The sequence below is a fragment of the Lithobates pipiens genome, unplaced genomic scaffold (genome assembly GCF_037356315.1).
Source record: "Lithobates pipiens isolate NorthernLeopardFrog02 unplaced genomic scaffold, aLitPip1_a1.2 Scaffold_13, whole genome shotgun sequence".
Lineage (NCBI taxonomy): Eukaryota > Metazoa > Chordata > Amphibia > Anura > Ranidae > Lithobates > Lithobates pipiens.
In genome coordinates this window covers 509,285,627-509,301,304 of record NW_027507718.1, presented here as the reverse complement: position 1 = coordinate 509,301,304, position 15,678 = coordinate 509,285,627, and the positions used below count along the sequence as shown (strand labels likewise).

At 42.3% G+C, this 15,678-nt stretch overlaps 1 protein-coding gene across 1 annotated transcript in view; it reads left to right on the top strand.

The window, feature by feature from the left end:
- LOC143975925 (extracellular calcium-sensing receptor-like) overlaps window positions 1–15,678 on the top strand; it is a 107,523-nt gene that overhangs the window by 42,368 nt on the left and 49,477 nt on the right. Inside the window, exon 6 of the mRNA XM_077478458.1 lies at window positions 13,981–14,831. Coding sequence (XP_077334584.1) covers window positions 13,981–14,831 — 851 coding nt within the window. The remainder of the gene's footprint in view (window positions 1–13,980; window positions 14,832–15,678) is intronic.

The window sequence follows — 15,678 nt, the reverse complement described above, 5'->3', positions numbered from 1 at the left end:
ATCCAAAGCCATTCATCAAAGAACATACAAATTTTACCAATCATATTCCGCCTCTAAGTTTACTTATCAACTACACTAATCATACATGTGTACATAATATCCTAATTCATCACATCTTTGTATATTATTTCTTCCTGTGTAATCTTCTTCAAGTACAGTCAGTATCTTTCTTAATGTATATCTGTTCATACCTAAAAAGAGGGCACAGCAATTAATCTTCATGTCTACTATTCATAAAAAAAATGTAGATCCTAATCTCTGTTCATCCCATTCGGATGCAAGGATTGGAGTTTATTGATCCACCGTACTTCTTTGTTTTAGTTTGAAAATCCTGTCCCCACCTCTCCTGTCCCTAGGCACTTCTTCCAGAATCATAAATCTCAAGTCTAAGGCTATGTTTCCACTATTGCGTCCCCAAAGTCGTGCAATTTTTCCGCAATTTGTTTGCCACAAATTGAAGCAATGCCTGTGTATTCTTGAGGTCTATGGACCTCAAGTCGTATCAAAGTGGGACCAAAGTAGTGCAAGGACTACTTTGAAGTCGCTGCATCTTGACGACACACATATATGAACGGCACTCATTGGAAATCATGGGGTACGACTTGTCATGCGACTTTTCAGTCCCAAATCGCATGAAAAGTTTCACTAGTGGAAACCTAGCCTGAGTTTTTATGTCTATGTTCTACAAACTGGCAATCCTGGTTGTTTCCTCCTAATAGAGGTACGATGTTGGGCTATTCTGTCTTTTATCTTTTGCGTGGTTTCTCCCACATACATCAGCTTACATGGGCATGTGAGGATATAAATTACATATGCCGACTGGCACGTCTGGAAATATTTTATCATACATTTGTGACCATTTCCAGGATGAATATAATTATCCCTTTCATTATCAATTTACACTGTATGCAGTTAAGACAGGGAAAACATCCTTTCCTGTCTTAACATGATGATTGCTTGATGAAGAACATGCCATGAAACTGTACAGTAGCTGTTATTTTCACATGTATTGGATGAAGAAATGTCAGTAAAACTTTTTGCATTGGAGATCGTGTCCCTTCCTTTCTTCCATTGAATATTGGTGGGTTAATTGGAATATATATATATATATTCCACAAGTAGCTAATAAGGGTCTATGGAGTAATAGATATAAGTCCATCTGAGGATGGAGTCACAAAGCCACAGGGGTGTCAGCATATTAGGGCAAGCCTCTTGTTAGGAGCAGAAGCAGTCTCCAGGATACATGCAAAAAAATTAGAGATATAAAGGCACCTCTAAATGTGGATTGTAAACCATTTATTCAATAAAAGAAAGGTATATATCAACTCACATTAGATAGAATAAAAACAGGCACTGGTTATTTTTCGTCTGGTGAGATGGGGAACAGGGCTCACGCTGTTGGTGTAGCCACCACCACTCAGCTGGGTCCAGGAAGCTGACTAGTCTGTGGAAGGGAACCAGAACGAGGGGTGGAGGGCAGCATGGAACGCAATGACGTCACCAGACATATCGCAATGTGTTTCAGAGCATGCGCACTAAGGATCCTGAAAACAGCTCAGTTCCTTTGTCAAGCTACTAGAAAAGGACTAAAAATGCCATTATATAGCATGCTATTTAGTGGCCATAATTGTGAACACTTGTTCTATAGCAGTGATGGCGAACCTTGGCACTCCAGATTTTTGGAACTACATTTCCCATGATGCTCAAGCACTCTGCAGTGTAGTTGAGCATCATGGGAAATGTAGTTCCTGAACATCTGGAGTGCCAAGGTTCTCCATCAACGTTCTATAGGCTACAGATATAAACCAAATCTACATAAAAATAAAGATTAAAAGCAATAACAAATAATTGTATTAACCAAATTGTTGACAGTAAATAGTAAACAGAACAGAATTAATTCATGATTAATCAGTTGCTATTGGATAAAAGACAGTCTATAGATATCTAAAAGGTAATAACCTAATATTAATAAAAATGTATTAGTATCATTAAGTTTTTATAATAAAGCTTCTATAATTAAACATTCTATACCAAAATGCACCAAGGCAATTTATTGTTTAAGTAATGCAAAAATCAATACAAGTTGAAAGATATACGTATGTATCGCCCACCACCTTTGGGTGCTAGTTAAAGCGGTAGTAAACCCGCAATTTTTTATTTATTTTTTTTAAACCTGCAAAGCAAAATGCATAATGAGCTAGTATGCACCGCATACTAGCTCATTATGAAATACTTACCTTAGAACGAGGCCCCGACATCTGGCCCGATCCACGCCGAGGGAGCCGACATGCTCCCTCAGCGTCTCTTCCGGGTATCGCGGCTCCGGCGCTGTGAGTGGCCGGAGCCGCGATATCGTCACTCCCGCGCATGCGCGCGGGAGATTTCAGTCCGGCCGCACGAGCGCTGCCGGATTTTCGCGGAGAGAACCCCCTTGTGCGCATGCGCCGCTGCAGTCAGCGGCGCATACCGAGGGGAATATCTCCTAAACCGTACAGGTTTAGGAGATATTATTTTTACCTACAGGTAAGCCTTATTATAGGCTTTCCTGTAGGTAAAAGTTAAAAAATCGACCATACTACCACTTTAAGTAAGTGATAGGTAAATTTGCCAGGGCCTTGCACTTTAAGGCCTGGTTGTTCTGTTTGGTTTGGATGGGAGGAGTGACAGAGTAGAGAGAGGAGGGTGTGGCCACCTGCATTCTGCCCTGAAAGATCTCCCTTACCTTCTATTGAAAGTTCTAGAAGGAAGGCGGGCTGGGGAGGGGATGTAGGCAGTTTGTATGGAGAGCCCTGGTTGAATCATTAACTTGTATTTGCAAGGGCAGGCATCGCATATAAACTGGTGGTCACATATTTCTAGAAGGAGATGGGAGGAGTTGGATCCAGAGCAGCAGCAAAGATGTAACCCACAAGGAGCAGGCTTGAAGACCTGGGGGTTCAGAGACCCCAACGCTGGATAGCAGGAACAAAATCTGAAGGCCTGAGGGTTCAGAGACCTCAGTGCTGGATGGTTCTACAGAACCCAAGTCACCAAGCATCCCCATCCGGGATGATTCTAGCCATGCGGAAGTAGCTGCAAAGAGGATGGAGTAGACTGGGATATCATCCGGGACTTTCCTGAACTGACGCGGGAGGATCGCAGGAGTCAAGGTAGGCAGGTGAGGCCTGGGGCTCCTGCATCGATTTAACACGGTGCTTTTCAGAGGGACATTGGTCAGTTCACTATGGGAAAAGGACTTTAACTATTCTCAGGAATTAGGAGGAAGAGGCAGCTCATATTTCTCAAATATCCCTGTAACATACTGCAACTAAGAAGAATAAAGCTCCTTTGAAAAGTTTGATCGTCTGTTGTGCTATTCGGGCAGGGGTGGAAGAACGGAGGCATGTTATGTTAACAGTAAAGGTATGAACTAACTTAGCAACTCCCAAGGGAGTAGTGCGCTACAAATATATATATATATATATATATATATATATATATATATATATATATATATATACAGAGAGAAAGAGAGAGTGTATCTCTCACAAAAGTGAGTACATGACTCACATTTTTGTAAATATTTTATTATATCTCCACAGGTGACAACACTGAAGAAATTACACTTTTGTAGAATATAAAGTAGAGAGTGTACAGCTTGTATAACAGTGTGAACTAGCTGTCCCCTCAAAATAACTCAACACACAGCCACTATGATCTAAACCGCTGGCAAAAAAAGTGTGTACACCCCTAAGTGAAAATGTCCAAATTGGACCAAAAGTGTCCATATTTTGTGTGGCCACCACTATTTTCCAGCACTGCCTTAACCATCTTGGGCATGGAGTTCACCAGAGGTTGCCACTGGAGTCCTCTTCCACTCCTCCATAATGACATCATGGAGATGGTGGATATTTGCGACCAATATACAATCTTTGAGAAAAATGGCATAGGTCTCATCAGCCCATTACAAGGATCTTTGGGTCTGGTATGGATACTAAGGGGAACCCCGCACCAAAATCAAAAAAAAAATAAAAATGGTGTGGGGTGACCCCCAGGCACTATATACTCTGAACATAAGTATATATACTATACGACCTGTCCTAAAAACTCTGCAGAAAATTGGGCCTTAGGTGTTGGTGGTGCCAGAACACTGTAAGCCCTCATAGTTATGCTTGTTGGGCTCAGGAACAGATCCTGCTATGAAATATTATATCAAGAATTGTAATTGCATGCCCCTGTTAAACAAGGTCAGAAACATTGGGCCTTAGGCAGTGGTGGTGGTGCCAGAACATTGTAACTCCTCACAGTTATGCTTGCTGGGTGCAAGAACAGGCTCTGCTGTGAAATATTTGATCAAAAATTATAATTACATGCCCCTGTTAAACAGGGCAGCTAAATTGGGCCTTGGGTGATGGTGGTGCCACAACACTGTAAGCCCTCACAGTTACTCTTGGTGTGTGCAGGAACAGGCCCTACTGTGAATTATTATATCAGGAATTGTAATTACATGCCCCTGTTAAACAGGGGCAGAAAAATTGGGCCTTAGGCAGTGGTGGCAGTGGTGGTGGTGGTGGTGGTGGCACAACACTGTAACCCCTCACAGTTACGCTTGTTTGGTCACAGGAACAGGCCCTGCTGTGAAATATTTGATCAAAAATTTTAATTACATGCCCCTGTTAAACAGGGGCAGAAAAATTGGGCCTTAGGCAGTGGTGGTGGTGCCCTAAACCAAAAATATTGTTGGTCAGCTAGCATAATCAAGACTGAGGAGGAATAGGATAGTCAATCAGCACAGGCAATCAGCACGAATCCTAGGGTTCTTTCGCAGACTTTGCAGAATCAGGGAGGCTGTGCAGCATAAATTTGCAGGCACATTAGATTGTGAGTCCTCTGGGTCGCTGAGGATGACTCTGTCAGAAACTACCTTCTCCCAACCATGTACAACTCCTTGGGTTTCTGGGGACTGAAAACCATCTCTTAAAGACTGCTGCTGAGTGTTATCCTTTACATCCATGCTGACACAATCCTCCTCCCCCTCCTCCTCCTCTTCTTCCTGTGTGTTTGGCTGTCCCACAGGAATACTATCTGGATAAAGGGGGCCTTGAGAGGTAAGGAGGTCCTCCTCTTCCTCCTGCTGTTCTGCCTCAAGTGTCCTGTCCATTATTCCACGAAGCGCGTGATCCAACAGGAAGACTAGAGGGACAGTATCACTGATGCATGCTTTGTCGCTGTTCACCATCCTCGTGGCCTCCTCAAATGGTGACAGGAGAGTGCATGCATCCTTGATCAGTAGCCACTGGCATGGCGAACAAAAGCCAAGCTCCGCTGACCCTGTCCTGGTGCCATAATTACACAGGTACTCATTGATGGCCCTCTGCTGTGAGTACAGCCGCTGAAGCATTGCCAGTGTTGAGTTCCACCTGGTGGGCATGTGCAAATGAGGCGGTTGGTGGGCAGGTTGAATTCCCTTTCAATGTCAGCCAGCTGAGCACTGGCATTGTATGACCAGCGAAAAATGACCAGAGACTTTTATGGCCTGCCTCATTAGATCCTGTAAGCCTGGGTACCTGCTCAAGAACAGCTGCATCACCAAATTCAGAACGTGTGACAAACATGGGACATGGGTCAAGTGTCCCTGTCAGAGGGCGGAGAGAAGGTTGGTGCCATTGTCGCATACAACCATTCCTGGCTGAAGTTAGCGTGGCGCCAACCACCTCTGAGCCTGCCCCTGCAGAGCTGACAGAATCTCTGCCCCAGTGTGGCTCCTGTCTCCTAAGCAGACCACCTCAAGCAGTGCATTGCATCTTTTTGCCTGAGTGCTTGCATAGGCCCTTGACCGCTAACGGAGCACCATTGGTTCTGAGGACAAATCAGAAGAAGAGGCCATAGAGGAAGAAGAAGAGGAGGGAGTGGAGGAGAGAGCTGTGGCAGAATGACCACTAGCATTTTTGGAGTCATGGTGGCAGAACAAGCTCTAACAAAAATGAACCCTGTCCTGTATCCTTCCCAGCTTCCAGCAGAGTTATCCAGTGTGCCGTGAAGAAAAAGTAACATCCCTGCCCATGCTGGCTGGACCATGAGTCAGCAGTAATATGCCCCTTACTGCTGATCGCCCTGTCCAACGAGGCCAAAACATTGCCTTCCACATGCCGGTAGAGAGGCAGAATGGCCTCCTGTGAAAAGAAATGGCATTTTGGAACCTGCCACTGAGGTACAGCACATTCCACAAATTCACGGAAGGGGGCAGAGCCTACCATCTGAAAAGGCAGCAATTGCAGTGCTAGCAATTTAGTCAAGCTAGCATTCAGACGCTGAGCATGTGGATGACTGGGACCGAATTTCTTTTTCTAGTTTAGCAACTGGGGTAATTTGCCTGATAAAATCAGATTGAGGTGTACTGATAGCAGATTGGCTGCAAGTATTTGGGACACCTATTATAAAAGGGGGGATTTTGGATGGGATTTTTAAGGGTGCCAGTGAAGAGAAACAAGTCATTTCAATCCATAGTAGGTATAAAAATTACAAGATTTGTATTGTTACATTTATTTCTCTTTGCTGGCACCCTTAAAAATCCTGCCAAAAATCTCCTTCCTTTATAATTATTTACAGGAAAGTTGGTGCCTCTTGTCATTGTCATCTACCCATATTGCTACTTTCCATGTGCTTGGGACACCTATTACTACACCTTCATTCCTCTCAGTGGAGGTTTTTGAGAGGACTGGAGGTATAGTGGGGTTGGAGATCCCAGATGATGAACAAGGAGAAGTCTGCCTTTTTCTTTGATGTGGGTCTTTCAAGTGCTGTTGCCAATTGGTCAAGCAAGTGGTGCTTAAGCGGCTGCTGTTCTGGCCACGCTTGATCCGCTTCAGACATATGCTGCAAATCTGCTCCACACATGTCAAAAAAGGCCCACACCAAGGAACTTTTCAAAATCAGTGAGGAGTCAGCAGCGCCCTGCACCTGCGGAGCTCTGTGGAGTGATGCAGTAGGGGGATTGCCCTTAGACTGCCCCCTAGAGGACATCCTGCCTTGTTAGAGTTGTGCCTCCTCTCTTCTATAAGGCACCCAAGTAGAGTCAGTGACCTCAACGTTCCCTCCCTCCTCATCACTGGAGCAAACTTGGCAGTATGCTATGGCTGGGGGAATATAACTGTCAGTTTCTAGTCCTTCCTGGGCACCCCCACTCTGTAGGCTCACGTTATTCCCTTCCTCAACCTCAATCAACATCGGAGCCTTCTAATTTCTGTGCATCCTCCATCAGCATGAACACAACACTGTGGTCAAATAGTTCGGAGGACTTTTGCATGCATGATGGTGGGGCTATGGAAGGAACGACTGTGGACAAGGAGCCGGAGGAATTGGCCACTTTGGTAGCTGTATTGGAAGGCAAACTACTCTGAGCCTGCGTGACAGAGGATGAGGAGGATGAGGACGGCATTGTTATCCACTCCACCAACTCTTCTGCATGTTCTGGCTCAATAACAGGGCCAGCAGCAGGAAAAAATTACAAACATGCCCCACGGCCACCTGCAGAGGATGCACCAAATCCGTGACCAGCACTGCTGACTGTAGACACAGAGTCTGCTTGAACATCTCTTTGGAGGCCTTCTGGACATGATGTATATTTTGTTTGGCAACACCACACTGAACTGTATTGTGTGCTGTGTACACCACCAGTAAAGTAGGAGCAACTGCACTACAATTGCACTGTTTTGTGTGCTGTGTACACCACCAGAAAAGTAGTAGCAACTGCACTAGAGTTGCACTGTTTTGTGTACTGTGTACACCACCAGAAAAGTAGGAGCAACTGCACTACGGAAAAATTAGCAGATTTAGAAGACAAATCCAGAAGAAACAATGTCAAAATACGTGGGATTCCCGAAATGGTACAATCCTCTGATCTGCGCTCCTACACTACTGCAAAGCTCACTGTCCTTATGCCTGATCTCTCTGCCATTGAGCTTTCTATAGATAGGATTCACCGCTTGCCAAAGCCCTCATTCATCCTAGAAAATGCGCCCAGGGATATTCTATTCTCAATGCATTTCTACCAAACAAAAGAATGCTTGATGTTAATTACACGCAAAGGGGACCATCACAATACTGACTATTACACATTGCAATTTTATGCGGATTTGTCGCAGTTCACCTTGCAACTGTGCAAAAATCTGAACAACATCACTAAAGCATTAAGAAACCACAGTATTACTTACAGATGGGGATATCCAACTAAACTGTTTGTTACTAAAGATGAAGAAAACCACGTGATTACATCCCCTGCCAAAGGCTACTGGTTACTCCATAAATGGAACATCATTTCAGATGAACATTCTACCCCCTCTGATACAGGGAACTTCAACAAAATTCCACCTGAGTGGAAACAGGCCTCTGCCTCTAAATAGCACAAGTCATATGAAAAATTTTCTCATTGTGCCTCAAACTGCCTACCCTAACATAGGGCCCCGCTTTTTGGAGCTTCTTCCACGCCACAGACTTCCACAACCTAAGCAGACATGATATGCACCTGGGTTATAATTACCCTTCTTTTAAGTTCCAGTTTATGTTGTTGTTTTTTTGTTTCCCAGTTTTATTTACAGAAACTATTTCTGCCATTCTACTCAGAACTTCTCAACTATACTCAAGCTGCCAGACACGGCAACGACAAACCTTGTGTGAACTGCTACAAACAGAACAACCAAACAATCATCGCCTGCAGATTGCCTGCACCTAACCCCAACTGTGAGTACACTTACCTGACACAAAAAGCACCACCTAAAAACCACCATGCCAGTTAAAATTCTCTCTATAAATGCACATGGACTGAACCATCCAGCCAAAAAGGGCATCCCTCTGGAAAAGAGGCGGATTCCTCTCAGTGTGATTTGCTATGCGTCCAAGAGACAGATTTCCATCATAATACACCAAAGTGTACTCACAAATCCTTTCAACACTATTTTTACTCCAATATGACAGCCAGAAAGAGAGGAGTGATGAATGCAGTAAAATACACACTTTTCTTCCACCTAATTTCAGAAACAAACAATTCATCGGAATAATACCTTATTATCATCTGCGACATAAACAATGTCCGCTACACTCTGCTGAATATCTATGTTCCCAATAAACACCAAATTAAATTTCTCAATGGACTATATATATATATATATATATATATATATATATATATATATATATACACATATACAGTAGGGAGAACAAGTATTTTATACACTGACAATTTTGCAGGTTTTCCTACTTACAAAGCATGTAGAGGTCTGTAATCTTTATCTTAGGTACTCTTCAGCTGTGAAAGACGGAATCTAAAAATCCAGAAAATCACATTGTATGATTTTTAAGTAATTAATTAGCATTTTATTGCATGACATAAGTATTTGATACATCAGAAAAGCAGAACTTAATATTTGGTAATGAAACCTTGGTTTGCAATTAAAGAGATCGTAAGTTTCCTGTAGTTCTTGACCAGGTTTGCACACACTGCAGCAGGGATTTTGGCCCACTCCTCCATACAGACCTTCTGCAGATCCTTCAGGTTTTGGGCTGTCTCTGGGCAATATGGACTTTCAGCTCCCTCCAAAGATTTTCTATTGGGCTCAGGTCTGGAGACTGGCCACTCCAGGACCTTGAGATGCTTCTTACGGAGCCACTCCTTAGTTGCCTTGGGTAGGGTCATTGTCATGCTGGAAGAACCAGCCACAACCCATCTTCAATGCTTTTACTGAGGGAAGGAGATCGTTGGATAAGATCCTGCAATACATGGCCCCATCCATCCTCCCCTCAATACGGTGCAGTCATCCTGTCCCCTTTGCAGAAAAGCAGCCCCAAAGAATGATGTTTCCACCTTCCTTCTTCATGGTTGGGATGGCGTTCTTGGGGTTGTACTCATCCTTCTTCCTCCAAACAGTGGGACCTTGCGTGCACTGCAGGATTTTAATTCATGATGGCGTAATGTTTAATTAATGGTTTTCTTTGAGACTGTGGTCCCAGTTCTCTTTAGGTTATTGACCAGGTCCTGCCGTGTAGTTCTGGGCTGATCCTGATGAGGTGAGATCTTGCATGGAGCCCCACACCGAGGAAGATTGGCCATCATCTTGAACTTCTTCTATTTTCTAATAATTGCGCCAACAATTGTTTCCTTCTCACCAAGCTGCTTGCCTATTTTCCTGTAGCCCATCCCAGCCTTGTACAGGTCTACAATTTTATCCCTGATGTCCTTACACAGCTTTCTGGTCTTGGCCATTGTGGAGAGGTTGGAGTCTGTTTGAGTGTGTGGGAAGGTGTTTTTTATACAGGTAACAAGTTCAAACCGGTGCAGTTAATACAGATAATGACTGGAGAACAGGAGGGCTTCTTAGGCCCCTTTCACACATGCGGACATTATGTCCATATTTCATCCATCCGTTTGCGGATGAAATACGGACATACATGCATTCCTATGGGATAGCGGGTGTCTGCGGATAAACATCCGCAGACACCCGCTATCGTCCGCCTCCGCTACTGTCCGATTCTGCAGACGGAGGAAAAGCCTATTTTTCTATCCGTCTGCAGTGCGGATCGGATGAACACGGACAGATGGTCCGTGCTCATCCGATCCCCCATAGAGGAGAGCGGAGAGCTGACAGGGTGGTCCCTGCACAGTGCGCAGAGACCGCCCTGTCCACCGCTGGCTCAGCGGGGACAACGGAGCAATCGTGTGAAAGGGGCCTTAAAGAAAAAATAACAGGCCTGTGAGAGCCAGAATTCTTACTGATTGGTAGGTGATCAAATACTTATATCATGCAATAAAATGGAAATACATTTTTTAAGAATCATACAATGTGATTTTCTGGATTTTTGTTTCAGATTTCGTCTCTTACAGTTGAAGAGTACCTATGATAAAAAATTACAGACCTCTACATGCTTTGTAAGTAGGAAAACCTGCAAAATCGGCAGTGTATCAAATACTTATTCTCCCTACTACATACAGGAATGTACAATGTAATACTGACATAGAAACACACACACAGATTTGACTTGATGGACTTGTGTCTTTTTTCAACCTCGCTAACTATGTAACTATGTAACTGGAAGGCAATAGGGAATAACCCACAGTCGATTTGCTATAGTTTTGGGTATGATATTATAGTATTATCTTCACGACCTACCTCAAGGTCCAAAAAGGCTAGTTTTTCTGTATCCAATACAAGTGTTCGACTAATGCTGCAACCAGGTCTTGAAGACTGTCCCAGATGATAATAATGTCCTCTGTGTGCCTCTCAAAAAATATCAAGTTTTCTGTATAGGAATTGTTGTGCCATATGTACTGGGATTCCCAAAATCCCATAGCCAGATTTGCATACGAGGCTGAACAATTTGCAGCCATGGCAGTCCTTTAAACGTATCCATTACTAAAACTAAAATAATTATGTGTGAGACAAAATTCTCTGCCCTCTAATATGAAGTTGGCCTGTCTCTGATTAATGAAAGAGTCTGTATACATAATTATTCAAAGCTGAAAGACCAAATTGGTGGGGAATACACAGTACGTTTTAAAATGAGCTGGGGTCTAAGGACACCCATGAATAATTAGGTTCCTATCTGTAGGGTTGTAACAGTTATAGTAAATAGGTACTGTCCCTTATGTACGATTACAGGCAGGGGGGGTGGTCTGGTTCTTATGGATCTTGGGTATATAGTAGAAGTAGGTGGTTTGGTAGAACTTCCTACACATAAAGGAGGCTTCAACGTTGTCTATAATACTGCTCACCAAAGAGTCTGCCTCAATTTTGTATTTAGTTAGGGGATCTTTTTGACATAACTGGATGTGTCTGACAATAATCTGTATGCCTCAGCTATATCATTTATTTTGTCTTGGGTAACTATGCCCCCTCTCTTATCGGCAGTTGTGATGATGATATCATTGTTGTCCATGAGCTTTTGAAGTGCTTGATGTTCAATAGAGGTTAAGTAACCTGAATGATTACATTTTAGTGTAGGTTGTTGACAAAGTTTTATAAAATTAATATATACCATTTTGTAAAATGTCTCAAGGTATGGGCCCTTGGCATGATATGGGTAGAAAATGGGTCTGGTCTTAAGTGAAGAGTGTACTATAGGGGGAGAAGTGATGAGATGTTGGGTGTACAAGCTGAGGTCCTCATAAGAGCTCTCTTGGTATAGTTGTTCAAATGTGTCAATAATATCAGCTTCAAAATCAAATTCTATGGGGCAAGAAGGGTAAGGTGTGGGTGCAAGTCCCCGATTCATGGAAAGGGAATGATTTTGTTTTGACCTGAAAAAACCTTTTTAAGAGTCAGGTTTCGTATATATCTATTAAGATCTTAACACAAAAGGTAGGGGGTGGGTTTATTTTAGGGGGCAAAATAAGTCCATGATTCAGCAGTAGTTTTTTGACTTCTGAAATATTTTTATAATCTGCAACATTTTGTTTTGTTGCTTCCTATTTGTTCCTCGTACTCCTATATAGCCTCTCTTATGTGTTTTCTTTTTTGGGAACTGTCTAGAGGGGGGTTTATCTCTAAAAAAAAGTCTCTACCACTGTGTTGTAAAACAATAGAGACAGTAAAAGGTGTCAGGACGGTATGGTTGACATAAAAGGACTTATACAGAAGGACTATTGCGTCATTGATGGAAGGTTGTTAAACTAGCACTCCAGCCTTCATTCTGGTTCCCTTTCACAGATTAGTCAGCTCTCAACTGAGCAGCTGACACTTGCAATGTAAACAACCTATTTGCCTTTCATAAATAAGCCCCACAATTTATTACTGTGTCGCTGTGTCTGTAGCCATCTTGGTAGAACCAGGGCTTTTGCTCTCTCATGTCAGAGCCAGGGATGAGTCAACAGATTTGATCTGAACCTAGGTTTTTCTATAGGTATTTGTACCACTTCTATATATGACAGCTTTCTGCTGTCACTGGTTCCTAAGAAAGGAGTGGGTGCTATTTCTGTCTGAAAGTATTTTATCTTACCTTCTGCTCTGCTAGCAAATATTAGGAATTCAGGAGAAATCTCTCCAACTTAGAAAAAAAATGATAAAATAATTTCTGTTGCGAAAATGTGGGACCGTTTCAAGTTTTTATTGCAGTGCCTCTGCTGAGGAGATTTCTTCAGCTTACTGCCCAAAAGTCAATGATAAAGGGGGGAAGGAAAATGGAAAAATCTTGTCAAACAAATCACAGATAGCAATTGTCCCCAGCAGAGGTTCTAAAATCCCCTATTCTGTTGCCCCCTGATATTATAAACTTATATTTTTTTACTGTTAGATATTATTTAAAATGAGTCCTAGAAAAAAGTATTTGAAATTATCTAAATATATTGTGCATCTATAAATAGTATTACCTTACTGAAAAACTATTCTTTAGGTAAAAACATGTAAAAACATTACATCGTCAGTATTCACAACAAGAATGCATGGTTACATTTAAGTCCATGTTGGTGAACTGCATCAGTGGGAAGTCAAGTCAAGTCAAGTCAAGCTAAGCTTTATTGTCATTCTACTACACCCATCTAAGGGAAGTCCTTAGATGGGTGAATACTCATGATGTAATGACTGTGCATTCTTTCCACTTGGTCTAGTAGAAGTAAGCACGACTCCCTGTACATCTAGCACCTGACCCCCGGGAGATGTTGGAAAGCATTTTGGAGCGGAGGATGGTCTTTATCTTCTAACTGTTAGTAAACATAGGGGATTATTTACGAAAGGCAAACCCACTTTGCACTGCAAGTGTACTTGAAAGTGCAGTCGCTCTGAATCTAAGGGGTAGATCTGAAATGAGGGGAAGCTCTGCTGATTTTATTATCCAATCATGTGCAAGCTAAAATGCTGTTTTTTATATTCCTTTCATGCCCCCCTCGGATCTACAGCGACTTTACTTCCAATTGCATTTGCAGTGCAAAGTGGATTTTCCTTTAGTAAATAACCCCCAAAGTGTTTGAAATAAAGATCTTGCATTTGTTTTTCACACTGTACACTTTTTCTTTAGATAAAGATGTGTGTCATAAGTGTTCAGAAGAGGAGTGGCCAAATGATCACAATCAGTGTGTGCCAAAACCCATTGAATTTCTGTCTTATGGAAATGACCCGGTTCCTCTCGCAGTCTCAATTATTTCTGTTTTACTGTTGGTTAAAACATCTGCTATTTTTTGTGTTTTTATTGTATTTCGAGAGACTCCATTAGTCAAAGCTAATAACCAAAACTTGAGCTTCATTCTCTTGGTCTCCATTTTCTTGAGCTTCCTCTGTGTGTTTTTGTTTTTGGGTAGACCTGGACCTATCAGCTGCATGTTTCGTCAGACCTCCTTTGGAATCATCTTTTCTGTGGCTGTATCTGCCATTCTAGCCAAAACCATTATGGTCTACATGGCCTTCAAGGCCACCAAACCTGGAAATTTCTGGAGAAAATATATTGGAGTAAAAATATCAAACAGTTTTGTTCTTCTTTGCTCATTTATCCAGGTTTTAATTAGCATCATTTGGCTATTGACTGCCTGTCCATTTCCAGAAATGAACACTGACCTATATGCTGATAAAATTATTATTCAATGTAATGAAGGATCTATGCTGGCATTCTCCATACTCCTGGGTTACATGGGCCTTCTAGCAGCTGTGAGTTTCTTTGTGGCTTTCCTGGCCAGAAATTTACCAGACCGTTACAATGAGGCCAAATACATCACCTTCAGCATGCTGGTGTTCTGCAGTGTCTGGATTGTTTTTATCCCAGCCTATATGAGTGTTACAGGGAAGAACACTGTGCTTGTAGAGATATTTGCTATAATAGCTTCTAACTTAGGAATTTTGGTTTGCATATTTACTCCTAAATGTTACATTATACTGGTGAGACCAGATTTAAATTCAAAAAGTAAAATAGTAAAACAAACCAAAACCTGACAATATTTTTTTTATTCAATTTTGTTTATAAATTATTACATTGTATTTGAATGGAGATCCACTTCATCATTTCATTTATACATCGAATATGATTTTTCTGTAGGATTGATTGGGCAAAACCGGTTCTCCAAAAAATTATTGTCACAAAGAATTATTATTGATATTTTTTTATACAATACTTATTTAAACTGTTATTTTGCTCTCTTTATTTCACAAATACTAGAGAAACATGAAACATTGAAAGTTCCATTAACCGCTTCCGGACCAGCCGCCACAGTTTTACTGCGGCAGGCTGGCTTCTCTGCGTGAAATCACGTTACTGTGCGTGATCTCACGAGGTCAGGATAGCAGGCACGCACCCACTGCACAGAACAGGGAAGTGTGTGTCTACACACACTTGTCCATGTTCTGTGTCTCCTGGTCATGATTGCTCATGGCCGACGGTCTATGAGACCATCGGCCATGAGCAATCGTGACCAGGAGACACAGAACAGGGGCGAGTGTGTGTAGACACACACCTCCCTGTTCTGTTCTGACAGGAGTGACAGATCGTGTGTTCCTATTTGCTAGAATCACCTCCCTAGGACACACATTTAACCCCTTCACTGCCCCCTAGTGTTAACCCCTTCACTGCCAATGACTTTTTTACAGTAATTAATGCATTTTTAATCGCACTGATCCCTGTATTAATGCCAATGGTTCCAAAAATGTGTCAAAATTGTCAAATGTGTCCGCCATAATGTCGCAGTCATGATAAAAATGCTATAAATCTATCTCCTATTTTGTAGACGCT